Raw genomic sequence first — 16,012 nt, forward strand, 5'->3', positions numbered from 1 at the left:
AGTTGCCAAGGTTAGACAGCCCTGGTTTAAGTAACAGATCTCAGGTCCAGGATATTGAAAACGTTTTATATATATATATATATATAACGATCAACTTCGGAGCAAAACTTCGGATGCCTTTCGCACTCAAACCCTAAAAGCGACGTCCCTGATTGGAGAGAGAGAGAGAGAGAAAGAGAGAGCAGGAGGGCGGGGCGACGTCCGCTTCGTGGCCACCTCCCACCCACCCACCACCCACCCGTCAGTCCTCCTCCGCTCGGCTGCCTTTCTCGCCAATCACGGCCCGGTATGCAAACGAGCCGAGCGTTTTGCCCGCTGCGGAGCAAAACAATGAGCTCAGACTGGGCTGGGAAAGCGGAGCGGCGGCTTTTTGCGTGCGAGGCGCCCCTTTGGCAAAGCGGAGAGCAGCGCATCCTTTCGGCGGCTCTTATTTACATTGCGCTTGAAGGCGGCGGGGAAATGGAGCGCTCGGCTCGCGCCAGATGCTGGCTGTAAATCGAACCGGGTTTCGCCGAGCAGAGACCGACACGCACACACACGCACACACACACCCCGCGCGCCCGCCCGCGACCATGAAGTACAAGGTAAGGAAGAGATCGCCGGGGTGCGGGGGGGCTGAGTGCACGCGCGGGCGGGTGAGCAACTTTTCCAGCTGCTCGTTGCAAAAGGAAGGAGTCGCTTTCGGATACATCTCCGGAAGGAAAGGACGGAGCGAACGCCCCCCGGATGGTGCCCAAGCAGCTTCGGTGTGCAAACCGGGTCTGTCAAAAGAAGGGTCCCGGGAGAATTTAAACTGGAGGTGTGTGTGGGTGTAGTTAGTGTGAAAGCGGGAGCTTGCTACCTTCCTGCCGTGACACCTTTCAGATGGACTTTATTCCCGCCTTTTTAAGCGGAGCTTCCAAGACCTGGCGTCCTTGCAGATGCTCTCAGCTCTCCGCGGGATTTCAATCCGATTCGGAATAGAGCTGGAAGGGACCTTGGAAGGTCTTCTAGTCCAGCCCCCTGCTCAAGCAGGAGACCCCGTACCGTTTCACACAAGTGGCTGCCCAGTCTTAAAAATCTCCAGCGATGAAGCGCCCACAGCTTCTGAAGCAGGGGTGAAATCCAGCAGGTTCTGACAGGTTCTGGAGAACCGGTAGCGGAAATTTTGAACAGTTCGGAGAACCGGCAAATACCACCTCTGGCTGGCCCCAGAGTAGGGTGGGAATGGAGATTTTGCAATATCCTTCCCCCCTGGAGTGGGGTGGGAATGGAGATTTTGCAGTATCCTTCCCCCCTGGAGTGGGGAGGGAATGGGGATTTTGCAGTATCCTTCCCCTGCCATGCCCACCAAGCCACACCACGCCCAAGCCATGCCCACAGAACAGGTAGTAAAAAAAATTGCATTTCACCACTGTTCTGAAGGCAAAAGCTGTTCCACTGGTTAATTGTTCTTTCTGTTAGGAAGTTTCTCCTTGGTTCCAGTTGCTTCTCTCCTTGATTAATTTCCATCCATTGTTTCTTGTCCTGCCCTCTGGAAAATAAGTTGACCCCTATCTTCTTTGTAGCAGTCCCTCAAATACTGGAATACTGCTACCATGTCACCCCTAGTCCTTTTCTCTATACTAAATGGTAGTTGCCCGCATCCGGAGGGTGCCAGGCTGAGAAAGGCTGCTCTAAACCTTGAGTAGGGATGCTTCCAATGTGGGAACTTTTTTGCTGCCGAGATACCAACATATGCCGGGCATTGGCATCATTTTTGCTTCCCTGGAGCAAAGTTCCTTTTAAGAATAAAATCTCACATGGTTCTGAGTCAAGCACATTGTATCAAATAAGACCCACGCAATGCCCTTTATCTAAGCCTAAATCCTGTTGAACTAAGGAATTTGATACACGTCATGCTGCCAAGTTTATTACTTACAAATAAGTCTGTTAGCTCAGTTTTGTCATATGCATAGCAAATGTTTAACTTTTCTGACTAAGACGCAAGGTGAAAATATGACAAATCCCTCATAAAACCATGTAAATCAGTCTTGAATGGGCAGCTAAAAGAGAAGCAGTTCTGATTGCATTCAGTTACTTATAAACATCTTCTGCTTACTTGTGAATCTACAGGAAGTCCTTAACTCACAACAGTTCATTTAGTGACCATTCAAAGTTACCACGGCATTGAAAAAAGTGACTTATGTCCATTTTTCACAGTGATGACTTGAAGCATCCCCGTGAACATGTGATCAAAATTTAGATGCTTGGCAACGGGTTCATACTTACGACCCTTGCTGTGTCCCAAGGTCACATGATCGCCTTTTGCAACCTTCTGACAAAGTCAATGGGGAAACAAGATTCATTTAACAACCAGGTTACTAACTTATCAACTGCAGTGGTTCACTTAACAACTGTGGCAAGGAAGGTCATAAAATGGGGCAAAACTCACTTAACAAAAAAAATGTGGGGCTCAGTTGTGGTCATAAGTCGAGGGCTACCTGTATTAATGCTGCCTAAGCAAAAATGACAACCTCAGATATGCAGATGATACCACTGTAATGGCAGAAAGTGAAGAGGAACTAAAGAACCTCTTGATGTGGGTGAAGGAGGAGAGTGCAAAAGTTGGCTTGAAACTCAACATTATGAAAACTAAGATCATGGCATCTGGCCCTCTCAATTCCTGGCAAAAAGATGGGGAAGAAATGGAGGTAGTTTATTTTCTTGGGCTCCAAGATCATCGCAGATGGGGACTACAGCCAAGAAATTAAAAGACGCTTGCTCTTGTTAAGGAAAGCTATGGCAAATCTAGACAGCATACTAAAAAGCAGAGACCTCACCCTGCCAACAAAAGTGTGTATAGTCAAGGCTATGGTTTTCCCAGTTGCAATGTATGGCTGTGAAAGTTGGACCATAAGGAAGGCTGAGTGCCAAAGAATTGAGGCCTTTGAACTATGGTACTGGAGAAGACTCCTGTGAGTCCCTTGGACTATAAGGTGATCAAACCGGTCAGTCGTAGAAGAGATCAACCCTGGCTACTCTTTAGAAGGCCAGATCCTGAAGATGAAACTCAAATACTTTGACCACCTAATGAGAAGGAAGGACTCACTGGAGAAGAGCCTAATGCTGGGAATGATTGAGGGCAAAAGAAGAATGGGATGACAGAGAACGAGGTGGCTGGATGGAGTCACTGAAGCAGTTGGCGTGAGCTTAAATGGACTCCAGGGGATGGTAGAGGACAGAAAGGCCTGGAGGAATATTGTCCATGGGGTTGTGATGGGTTGGACACGACTTTGCAACTAACAACAACAGCAAAGCAAAAATGATAAAAAGATTGCATTGGGAGCCGTTCAAGCTCTGACTCTAAGCAAGACAAGTATTTCTTTGGCTTTTCTGAAATCATAAATCAGGATTTTGTTTCCTGGTACTTAGAAAATAGTTTTTATGACATAACAATCAGTTGTTGACTTGAGAGGAGGTAGAATTTCACATTGTCTTGTGCAAGTATATGTAGACGATGTGAAAAGATGTTTTTCCCCAGTGAAATACCATGTTTTGATAAGCAGTACTGTATAATTGCAGAATAATTGCTTGTTTACTTTAAGTAGATATGCTTTAATGGACAGTGGGGCAAAATGCTAGCTTCCTTGATCTGATGCTTCTAGATATGATGGACTATACTTTTTGGCATTTCAGGCCTTGGTAGTAGATGTTGGGAATTGTAATCCAGGACATCTGGACTCAGGCAAGAGAGCAAGGGATGATCGTTATGATTTCCCTACACTAAATTCCTTGCGTAAATGGGATTTGTTCTCCTTTTAATAAAGAGTCTATAATTTCATTCACTGGAATTTCAAATTTACTAGAAATCTCTTCATTCCAATCAGAATAATTTATTGTCTTTCCAAACTACTTATTTTATTATTTTAAATTTGTGCATGCTTGCTCAGAAATCCCACTGACCTCAATATATACATTTACAAATAGGGAAACTCTGGTTTGATTGCTGCTAGAGTAGAATTCTGTAAAATTTAACTGAGTAGAATCTAGGACAGCCTTTCTCAAACTTGGCAACTTTAAGCCAGCTAACAATGGGAATGGGAGTGACTTCTAACTTTCTGCCAGCTTCCCCATTGACTTTTCTTCTAGAAAGCTGGCAGGGAGTGTTGGAAATGACAATGATGTAACTTCAGCTGACCATGGCAGCACAGAAGTGGCCAAAACTTTGCCAAATTTTAATCCCACAGGAGTCATGGGTCTCAGATTTTGGATGCATTTTGTAAATTAACCCATTTGTGACAGGTTGATTCAAAAATTGTTGCCCTTTGTTGCACTGTGATGCAATATTCAAATGGACACAAAGGTTTTAGTAGCATATAGAGTCATGCCTAAAGATAAATATAGTACCTAAAAGTAATCTATTTGTGGCTTATCAGAATTTACCAGGCACCTGAAAACTGCACGTTAAGTGCAGACACTTAAAAATTATAATAACTGCACAGCTATTGCAGTTATTGCATGATTACCAGAAAATTGACAGAAAGATCCTTGAAGGCCAATAGGAAACATCCATGAAACTAGTGCAATTTTCCTAGTCTGGTATCATTCAGAAGTACTGGATTATTACTGCTATCATGCCATTGGTGCATGTTGAAGCTGTGGGCCAACATATTTGCAACACCATGGGTTGCAAAAACCTGGTTAGGAGTAATGTAATTAGCTCTTTTTCTGTAATTTTACTAAAAGTGCCTCTTCCCATTTCTTGAGAGGAACTTCAAGCAGCTGAACTCATAAGACCCCCCCTGCCTACCTGCAATTTGACTTCAATTAACCATAGCACCAGGGCCAACAATTGGTGTCTTTAGGGTTGGTGTGTCTACTAGGGCCTTAATACCACTGTAAGGCCCATTGTTTGATAGTGTATAAAGTGCTGTGTCTGTTTCTCACAATCCTTGTAATCTCCAATCATACTCTGAGACCTAGATGAAGAGTTGAAAAGTAGTTAAATTGAGCCACCCAGTTCTGTTTAGAGCAGTGGGAAACCCTGTCATAGCCCAGGGTGTTCTCCAAACAGGAGCTGATTCAATCACAAGCATCCGGAAGAAGCAGAAGGAAGGCAGAGGAATTGTTACTGTGACTTGGAGAGGACAGACTACTCATTTACTCAGACATGCTGTTGACATGTCCCAAATGAGAGTGGAATTATTTTTGTTGATGACTCCTAATTTTTTTCTTATTTTTTTATTTTTTGCTTTTCAAATTGGATGGTTAGAGGCTACAGGAACTGGGTAGTGATGTTACACAAATGAGCAAGGCCGATTCTCTCTCCTTTTGCTTTTCTCTTCAAGGGTTATTTGAGAGGCACTCGACTTTTTTTTCATAGTGAAACTAAGTGGACATTGCATGGCTTAATCATCAGCAATTTGTGACTAATATGACCACCAGTGACCACCCAGCCTCATCCTAAAAAGGGTCATCATGTGAGGCCTATGAACTGCATCTTTCCTGTCTATATAACAAGGTGAGAAAGACTAGGAATTCCCAAAAGTTGGCTTTCCAGAAGATCATGGAAGAAAACTACGGCATGCCCTTTTCTCTAATTATTCAGCAGGCCAAAAGATGTAAAATGGTGGGAAGGCAGAAGTGGGGGAGAGGAGGAACAGGTTTTACCTTCACGCTGTTCTTTGCAGTGTTAAAAACCTCAAATGGAAATGGGTGCCATTCATCCAAAATCTCTGTTTGCTATCTGAATTCTGGAGCCTCCCAACTCTAGCATAGTCTGGCTTAAAATTGTGCTTCAGGGTCCTTTTCAAATGGAAATTCTATTAAGCTCCTACCATATTTTAGCTCTGAAAGGAATATCGCAAAGCATAAGTATATGTCTCAGTTTGTTGGCATAGGTTACAGTAAGTCTCTTCATATGTAAGAAATGGGACAAAGGGAAAATTGCCCTTTCTTCATGTTATACTTTGGTGAATGTACTCTTTAGAAAGAGTGGCCTGAGAAGGACTGGGCCATCAATCCTACTGAAAGGCCAGCTTCATCAAGCTTCTCGAATTACTGGACTATATCCAGTATATAGTATGAAAATAATCTATCTAGTGCAACATGGCCTAATTTTGGCTTGCTTCCATTCTCCTAAGCAACTGCAGATATCTAATTCTTCTAAATTCTGATTACAGGCAATATTTTGCTCTGATACAGTGGAAATCATTTTTGTAAACAACTGTTATTACTATAATTAATGACAACTATATTTTCATATATCTTAATAAATGGGTAACATGTATGATGTTGACTAGTTTATATGCTTGGATTAGTCGGACAATTTTGTGCTGAATTCAACAACTTCAAGATAAGCAGTATAGTATTCTAAAAATTGCAGTTCTTAGAATTATGACATAAAGCCAATCTGACTTGATTTAGAAAAGCTAAGCAGCATCAGACTGTCTAAAACTTGGATGGAAGGTCACCAGGAAATTTGAGGATCATAAACTAGATGTAATGAGTTGTGACAATAACTTGGGATATTGGAAGAAGAGCCAACAGTTTGGACCAGGGGTCTCCAACCTTGGCAACTTTAAGACTTGTGGACTTCAACTCCCAGAATTCCTCAGCCAGCTTGCTGAGGAATTCTGGGAGTTGAAGTCCACAAGTCTTAAAGTTGCCAAGGTTGGAGACCTCTGGTTTAGACAACAGTCCAGTGTATCTCAGCCTTGAGCTTGAAGATATGTGGACTTCCAACTCCCAAAATTCTGAGAGTTGATTGACGTCTACACATCTTCAGGTTCCCAAAGTGAAGAAACACTGCAACAGTCTGATAAGAGAAATCTGAATCCAAAGCAGGTTTGGGGTGGAGAAAGTATCTCAGAAGGGATCCTGCTTAGTTCTCTGGAAAGTAAAAGGAAGGAAGGGGAAAGTGCTTTGAGACTTGCAAGTTCTGCTACTATAACCTTATAATAAAGATTAATATTCTTAGTTTTGCTTTCCTGGTCTGGACTAGGTTGTTGCTAAGAAAGGTACATAGATGTGTCTGTCATGTCATTAGGAAACAACACTGGTTTTTCTATTTTTAGGCTTGCAAACCCTAACTGAAGTGATATAAGATTCCAATCAAGTTTACTTGGAAGCCCTATACTTTACTGGCTTCTATGTAATTTGCTTTTGGGATAGCATTCCAAAGTAGTCTAACTGAATCAAATCATTTCATCCTAACCAATCGTGCTGGACAACCAAGTTTGCTCAATAAATTCTTATTGCTCAGACAAGAGATTGAAGTTAAATTGGCATATCTACTTAGGAGTGACTAACCGCTGAGTAGACACATAAATGTTTGCACTTTGTGGCTATATTTTTCACATATGTAAAGTCTGTACCGAGGCTCTAATGGTGCTTGAGTTTTTCCAAAACAAGTGACTGTTAATTTTGTTAATTGTTCAGTATTTTAATTGTTTAGAAATTTCAGAGTCCTTTCACTTCAGTTCAGGACACCTGTCATTGGAAAGAAATAGGAGATCTGATTTGAGGTGCATGGCCCTATTAAAACCCAGAACGATTTCATTATTCATGCATTGTGAGCCATGGTTTGTTAAATCATGCAGCATTGAATAAACCGCAATTGGCTGGATAAACACAACATGCTAAAATAGCAAACAAAGTACATTATGTCTTAGTGCGATGTGCAAACCCAGCAGTCACTTAATTAAATGTGGCATATTTTGATTCGATTACAAATTCTCTTCTGATTATAAACAATGCACTGTGGCTTAGTATTTCTAAGTATTTCTCTTGTCACAAAACTCAAATTAATAAATCTATTTAATACCAGCTCTCGTTGAACTCACCCATTTTAGTCAGAAAAAAATATATTTCATGTTCTATAATATGCTTTCTCTATATTGAGCAAAAATCAACAGTTCTAATTAAGGAGATTGTTATATAATTCTAGACAGAACAGTCTATCCAGTGTTTTTCAAACTTGGCAACTTTAAGATGTGTGGACTTTAACTCCCAGCATGCTGGCTGGGGAACTTTTGAGAGTTGAAGTCCACAGATCTTAATGTTTGAAAAACACTGGGCCAGACAAAAGAAAGACAAATAAAAAATGGAAGATTTTTAGCTGCCATAAAACTTTTTTTTGTCAGACTAGTATGTTTACTTTTCATAAGAAATCTTTTTTAAAAAATTGTTTAGCCACAGTTAGCGTTCTTAATCTGAAGTCCATAAGTGATTTGTTCTGGAATACATCTGTTGACTCCAGAGATATTAAAAAATGAGTCCTTGCAATTATTATAATTTCTTAAAGCTAAAGAACTGCTTATAGACTTTCTGTAAAACAAGCCAATCAACCCTCCAAAATGTATTATGTATTTGTATTTGTATTTACCTGCGTCACCGCAGTGATTTTCTGAAGCTGAGTAACTTGGCTAGGATCATCCTTGCACCTCAAAATTTTCTTTTCAATCAATATTCATTAATTATATATTAATGGGAAATGCCATACATGTATCTCAGATAACTGCACTAACAGTTTTGAAATACAGTATACAGATGATAACAGTACTTGGATTTCCAACAAGTGCTGGTTGGGTATTTAACAAGGAGTCCTTGGGTAGACTAGTCCAATCTCAGAAGGCTATAATACTTTTGCCTTCATACAATGTTCTTCTCTTGCAAAATGTAAATCCATATTACAGAAGTGGGAAACCTATGAAAAAAAGCCACTTATGGCCCTCCACATTCCTTTTTTTTGCAGCCTTCAGAAATCATGATATGAAATTATAGTGTAATTATACTTGGGGTAGAAAATGAATGGAATTAGATTAAAACTATTTTCCCTCCCCATTATCTAAAACCACCAAAACCTTTGTTCTTCCCTGCAATGATATCACATGATATCATGTGATATCATTGCAGGGAATCGTATATAAATCTAATAAAACAAACAAACAAACAATGACCTGCTGTGGTCCCTTTGGGGCTGAAATAAATATTTTAAAAATTGCAGCTATGTCCAACCTAGCAGTTCGAAAGCATGTAAATGCAAATAGATGAATAGGTACCACTTATAAGCATGTGGGAAGGTAACAGCATTCAGTGTTTCATCGTATGCTCTGTGCTGTGGTGTGATATGCTGGCCACATGACCGTGGAAATGTCTCCAGACAGTGCTGGTTCTTAAGCTTAAGAACTGGAGGTGAGCTCCGTAAATTGTTAATAACTTATGGAGTAAAACCCGCAAGGATACCTTTACCCCAGGGTTCTACTTACTTTTAGTACTGGTTCGCAATGGGAGTGCACACGCTTCTGCGCATGCGCAGATCTCCAAATATGACATCAGGGCAGGTGGGTGGAGCCTCCAGCCGATTTTACTACCAGTTCTCAAGAACAGGACAGAACCGGGAACAATCCACCACTGCTTTACCCTTACCTTTACCAATTGCAAAAAAAGTTGAACTAGGGCCCACTTTATCAGAAACTCAAGAAAGGATTTAGATCAGCATTTTCTCAAGCCTTTTGTTGCTTTTCTGTCTACTGACATCTGACTGGCATAGATTCTGGTACTTAAATCCTTCTTACTCTGTAATTTGTCCTTAGGAGAGTGATTTGTGGGTGCGTTTCCAAGGCAGAAAATTGTAACTTGGGAAGTTGCAGTAAGCACCATATTCTGGGAGATGTTGGGAGCTGCAACTAGATGAGGAGTTACCGGAAGTTTCTGGCCAAAGGAGAAGAAATTAGGGTTGAGAAGTTAGTGCTCTAACTACTCATACATGAATACATACAAATAGCAAGATGTTTTCAGGGCCAGTTTTGGGTGGGTTCCTCCACATCCCTGACCAAATTTGCTTCTCAGTTTCAACCAAGAGACCATAAGAAAATTTCCCAGAGAAGGACAGTACAATAAAGCAGTCCCTTTTTGGCCTCAAGGAAATTGGTAAGGTTCTGCTGTTTTTTTCCCCCTAAACTAATTCATGGAAACTAACTTAAAATTCCATATAATCTTGCTTTTAGATATTCTGTAGTAAATAGAAATATAAAGGTATGAAATTATACTGGAACATTTTTCTATTAACTAATAGATGCAAATTCTGGTTATTAAAATGTACTAGTTTTTGTGTTGTCTGAAAGAATAATGGAGTTGTCTTATAATTCTTGCAGTAGTCAAAACAGTAACTAGATACAAAACTACAGATTCTAAAGTAGTAAGTATTCCCAAGCCCAGGAGGATAATCACATAGACATGTAAATGATATCAGAGTGTACTATTTTATAACTACAGTAGCTGCATGACTGCTGCAAGTTAGTAATTTGAAGATATCTTCACACATAAACCAAGGTGTGGTAAATTTGTTATAATGGCTGGGTTCACATAATACACTAATCCACAAACCATGGTTTATATCCTATAATGATTCAATTCATGTAGTACATTAATCCAATAAAACTAACTTAATATGGCATGTGAACCCACTAAGTCAAGGAAGGACAAATGATAAGTTAGTCGACCTATTAGTTCAGCTAAAATTCTTTATAGGACATATTGCCTACTATTTTTCCTTTCAAAATCTCATATGCAATCTTTATAAACTATGAAACAGGGGGAAAAAATTAAGACTCCCCACCCATTGTGTGATAGTAATAATACTACTATGTCACGAAATAAGTGATTTAAGCAGTCTTAGACAAAAGACAAATCTATTAAATGTAATAATCTGGAAATTCAACCAGTTATTTCTATAACGAAACAGAAAAAAATAGCAATTGTTTGTATGATAGAAGGCCTTCCTTTGCTCCTGAAGGAAAATAATTAAAATATTTCAGATAAATAGTTTTATTAAAATTTATAAATTTGAGACTATGATTATGGGGGCCTGTTTTCTTCCTTACATCTTCTGGTCAGGATTATTGTTACAGTCTTCCTCAGTCTTGGTGCCTTGCAGGTACTGAGAATGTGAGAAGTTTGTCCTATATTATCTATGCTGAATTGCAAAAGGCAAGTTGTTTAACTGTTTAATTAAGTTGTTTAAACTTAGATTAAAGTTGTTGCTTAATCTAAGTTATTTAAACTTAGATTAAACAATTTTTGTTTACATCAGTCCAGATAGTGAGTGCTTACTAATGATTAAGATGTTGGACTAGAAGCTAGAAGAACCAGATTCTGGTTCACCTTCACTGACAGAAGGTCACTGGGTGACTTTGGGCTTGTAGATTTTGTTGTTAATCTTACAGTCTCATTGTTGAAATTCTGATGTCAGTGTGTCATAAATTGCAGGGAAAAAGAATAGGGTAAGAAACTTTTTAAAAAAACCCATATTGTTCAGAGGCCTCTAATTAGATAGGGTGAGTGAGAATTCATGCCCCTTCAAATATTATGAGACTACAACTCAGATCATTCTTGACCTTTGTCTGGGCTATGTTTCAAAAGACTGGAACTTGGAATGACTGTATCCTTTGTTCATATCAGTGGTGGGTTGCCCCCGGTTCGCACCGGTTCTATAAAAATGGTAGTAAAACCGGCGGGAGGCTCCACCCACCGACCCCAACGTCATCAAAACGCTTCTGCGCATGCACAAAAGCTTCTGCGCATGCGCAGAAGAGCACGCGCACACCCCCGCTAGAAACCGGTAGTAAAGGTAAGTAGAACTCACCCCTGGTTCACATCAGTGGTGAATGCTACTGGTTCACACCGGTTCATGGGAACCGGTAGTAAAAAAAAAGCTACTGGTTGGTCAGAACTGGTATTTCCAACGATCAGCTGTGCCGCGTGATTTATTCGCTAATTTAGCTGTTCCCCCCTCGCTTTCCTACTTACCTTGTTAGAAGACGGAATCTGCCCATCTAGCCCAGTTTCAGCTGCTTGTTTTGTTTTTTGTTTTGTTCTGTTGCATCTGAAGACAGGACAAGAAACAGCAGATGGAAACTAACCAAGGAGAGAAGCAATCTAGAACTAAGGAGAAAATTCCTAACCGTGAGAACAATTAACCAGTGGAACAAATTGCTTTTGGAAATTGTGGGTGCCCCAACACTGGAGGCTTTTAAGAAGAGACTGAAAAATTATCTATCAGAAATAGTATAGGTCTCCTGCAAGAGCACGGGGTTGGACTAGATGTCCTCCAAGGTCCTTTCCAACTCTGGTACTGTTACTGTTTGTTGCTCTGTAGAGCTTTCCTTGGTTCTGCAGTCTGAAATGCTTTTCAATGGAGATGCCTGAGACTGATTTTGCAGTACGTGACCTGTGTGCCTTCATCCCTAAAAAATGGCCTTATGGCTAACAGGCATTTAATTTCTTTTCTCAATTGCTTTTCCTTGAAAAATTTCCTTGAAATATATTTTCATGGGCCCGTTTGAACTTCTGGAGCCCAAGCAAGCATGCATTAATTTAGGCTCCATTTTTGGGCAGCCTGGAATGGAGAAAAGAAAATGTGCATACAACCACAGTTGATTATGCGTACTAGCACAATCATATTCAAACAAACTTTGCATGCCAATTACCTTTAAAATACCAGAAACCTCCTGTAGAGAAACTTTGTTGGGTGATTAAGAATCAGAAACAGAACTCCCAAGTGACCAGTTCGCAATCTACATGGTTTCTCTTACCACTGTAGAAACAGAGTTTTGATTATCTATTTTTAGATAATTTGTAGGAAAGAAAGGAACTTAAACAAATTGGTTTGTAATGCCTGCCATTTGGATTGCATACTGCCTTAAATACAAAGTCTGCATTGCCAAGGCAAACAAAAACAGTGTCACTGGGAAGAATGACTGTATTTCTAATAATCTGCTTTTTTAAAAAAAACTTTCTGTAACCAAGGGAATGAAAGCTCCGAACCATGCAACTCTGTAAAGGGCATAGGAATGGCATGTACTGTCTCAAATGTTTATACTTGACATTCCTGATTACTACCCTCTGACTGTCAAGACATAAAGGATGGTGAATGAGATCAGCAAAAGATGAGACATCAGCCACACCGTCATAGCTGTGTGCCTTGATATGGCAAGGAAGGAAATCACTTGCTATTTTAAAAGGATTACTCTAGATGTGAAATATGTTTTAAACATGACATAAATAACAAAAATATGATATTAGCCTTCTTCCAAACTTGTGGCCCTCTGGTTGTATTTATCTCCTGCCAGCCTGATTAAGATCCATATAGATTAGGATGATGGATGTATTTCTCTTGTTATAACTGTGCATCCCCATAAAATGAATGCAAGATACCTTGAGTTTATTTAAATATGTAATTTAATTGTAAGTGTGTAAGTGTATTCTCTTTACTAATGAGTTTTTGCTTGTGACCTTCAGACTTTTTAAAGTAGTGAAACGAAGGTGGTTTCTACATATATTTAATAATAATAATAATAATAATAATAATTTTATTTCTATACCGCCCTTCTCCCGAAGGACTCAGGGCGGTGTACAGCCTATTTAAAAACACAAAAAACACGACAACAATTTAAAATTTAAAATCATTAAATAATTAGGCTCCAATTAAAATCCCAGAAATTTAAAATACCCCAATTTAAAACGTTATGTTAGTAACCCTGCCTGGCGGAACAACAGGGTCTTCAGAGCGCAGCGAAACACCCGGAGGTCGGAAATCTTTCGTATTTCGGGGGGCAGTTCATTCCACAGGGCTGGAGCTCCCACAGAGAAGGCCCTCCCCCTGGGTGTCGCCAGCCGACATAACTTGGCTGATGGCACCCGGAGGAGACCCTCTCTGTGGGAGCGGACTGGTCGGTGGGAGGCTATTGGTGGCAGAAGTCGGTCCCGAAGTCGGTTATCAGTAGGACTTAGTTTTCATTCTTTGTGTCTGGGTTGTTTGATCCAAAAGTAAATTATCTAACCTGAAGCAAATGGTAGTAGTTATGCACAACTTTGGATATACTTTCTGAAAATATATAGCAGCTTTCAGCAGAACTAACATGGAAACAACTAAGGTTACTTTGTCTAATTTATCTGCTTAATTTATCTCTTACAAAGAGTTCAAATTGAAGCTGTACTTAAGTTTTGGAACTAACAGTATTATCAGACAAGCTAAGGAGCAGGAACCAAACCAATACTGTGTGTCAGAGGGATCTCAAATAAGTTTCATACAAAAGCAAGAATTAGAACAGTGTTTTGCTATATTCAGGACTTAAATTGTAGGCCCACCTTATCAAATGTAGTACTCTCCTAATGTTTTGGATTACAACCTCTGGAATTCCCAGTGAGATAATAATGGAGAAAATTGACTTCAGAGATAGAAGGCAATAGGTCGCCTGTAGCCACTCACCATTTATATTTCCTGGGGGTGTCTTTATTCTTTGACCTACAGAAATTCGATTCCTATGAAATTATGCTGGAGTTTATACTTTCTGCGTATTTGTTTTAGCATTAAAAGGGAGCTTGCAATAGATGCCTGCCTACCGGGGGATGACATATTGCCTGTCTTTAATTTACTACAACTTAATTCAAGTGTGATAAATCCATAATGAGCTCGTGATGGATGGATATGGGTTGCTGCATTCTCAGAATGGTGCTGGGAATGAGCATGAAAGGTGACTCAGAATTTTATGAAAATAGTGGGTGATGATGGGCAAGTATTTATTCATCTCTGCACCCCGTCATAACTTGTGAGATCCAGTATGGTTCTTTTAAGCTGCCAGGGCAGAAAAATAGAGAGAAAGAGGAAATAACATGTATCATTATTCATTAGGTCCAAACTAAAATGTTACAAAAAAATAGGAGCAGTTATCCATATACAATAACTCCCCTGACCCTCCCATACTCAGATCTATACTTGTCCCAACAAATTTTCAAGTGCATAAATGGAATGTCAGGTTTTTTAAAATTACTTTGATTTATTTCCTGATGCGGGTTGTATTCTGCCAAGCAGAAGTGAGAACAAGGTATTTCTACCGCAGATCCAGCAAAGAGACTTGGTCCAAGATCCAATGTTTAGTTTAGTTTAGTTTAGTTTAGTTTAGTTTAGTTTAGTTTAGTTTAGTTTAGTTTTTTAAAATTTATATGCCGCCCTTCTCCCGTAGGACTTGGGGCGGCGCACAGAATTAAAAACATATAACAATAAAAATCCTAAAAACAGCCAATATAAAACCCCAAACAGAATAAAATCTCGTAGCAGATCAGGGAAATTGCTGAAATAGCGATGTTTTCAGGTCGGTGCGAAAAATGCGGATGTCAGGGGCCGTCTGGAGCCCGATGGGTAACTCATTCCAGAGGGTCAGTGCGGCCACTGAGAACACCCTCATCCTGGGGGCCACCAACCGACATTGTCTGGCCGATGGTACTCGGAGGAGGGCAGCCCTATGTGACCGCACAGGGCGGTGGGAGGCCGGTAGGAGGTGGTCCTGCAAGTACCCCGGGCCCAAGCCATGTGAGCATTTGAATCCCATATACTGCTTTTTTGGAGAGTTTTTTTCTCCTTTTTTGTTCAGATCTGAACAACAATGAAAATGTTCATCTGTGAAAAAACCTAATTCAGAACCTGAGATGTATGGCCAGATACAACTAGAAGTGTCCATGGAAGTGGAAAGTTTTGTCAAAATGAACCCCCCCCCCCCCAAAAAAAATAGTATCATAACATCATAATGCAAGTTGTTGCCCTGTGGATACAGACATGCAGCATTATGACACAGGGACAATCAGAGTGAAACTTGCATGGTTTCCTCGTTTGCCGTCCCTAAGGAAGCTGGTAGATTTAACTTAAAAATGAAAGGAATAAGTTTGCTAAAACTGGGCAGCTTTGTTTGTGTAGGTTGAAGAGACTGGCTAGTTTTTTGGTCTCTTATAAAAGGGGCCCATTCCTGCTATTTGAAGTTTGTGTGTTCCCCTGTTCATTCATTCACGGGTTCATTCATTCATGTGTTCATTCATTCATTCATGCAACCCGGATGGATTAGTATGCTCCCAATGAAGTTGAGGAAATAAGAATGGATTTAGCCTGCATGAATCTAGGCAGCATAATAAGAGACCTCTCTTGAGAGGTGCCCCATTGACTGGAAACTTGGACTTTTCGCAGGGAAACCCGGTGATTCATTCAGACACTGTAGTC

General features: G+C 40.3%; 1 protein-coding gene across 1 annotated transcript in view; it reads left to right on the forward strand.

The window, feature by feature from the left end:
* The first annotated feature begins 356 nt into the window (after positions 1 to 356).
* NEDD9 (neural precursor cell expressed, developmentally down-regulated 9) overlaps positions 357 to 16,012 on the forward strand; it is a 67,288-nt gene continuing 51,632 nt past the window's right edge. The window contains exon 1 of the mRNA XM_070940709.1: positions 357 to 584. Within this exon, the coding sequence (XP_070796810.1) occupies positions 483 to 584 (102 nt within the window). The 5' untranslated portion in view covers positions 357 to 482. The remainder of the gene's footprint in view (positions 585 to 16,012) is intronic.

This window comes from Pituophis catenifer, unplaced genomic scaffold (genome assembly GCF_029215685.1).
Source record: "Pituophis catenifer annectens isolate HBS135680 unplaced genomic scaffold, rPitCat1.0.hap2 SCAF_3, whole genome shotgun sequence".
Lineage (NCBI taxonomy): Eukaryota > Metazoa > Chordata > Lepidosauria > Squamata > Colubridae > Pituophis > Pituophis catenifer.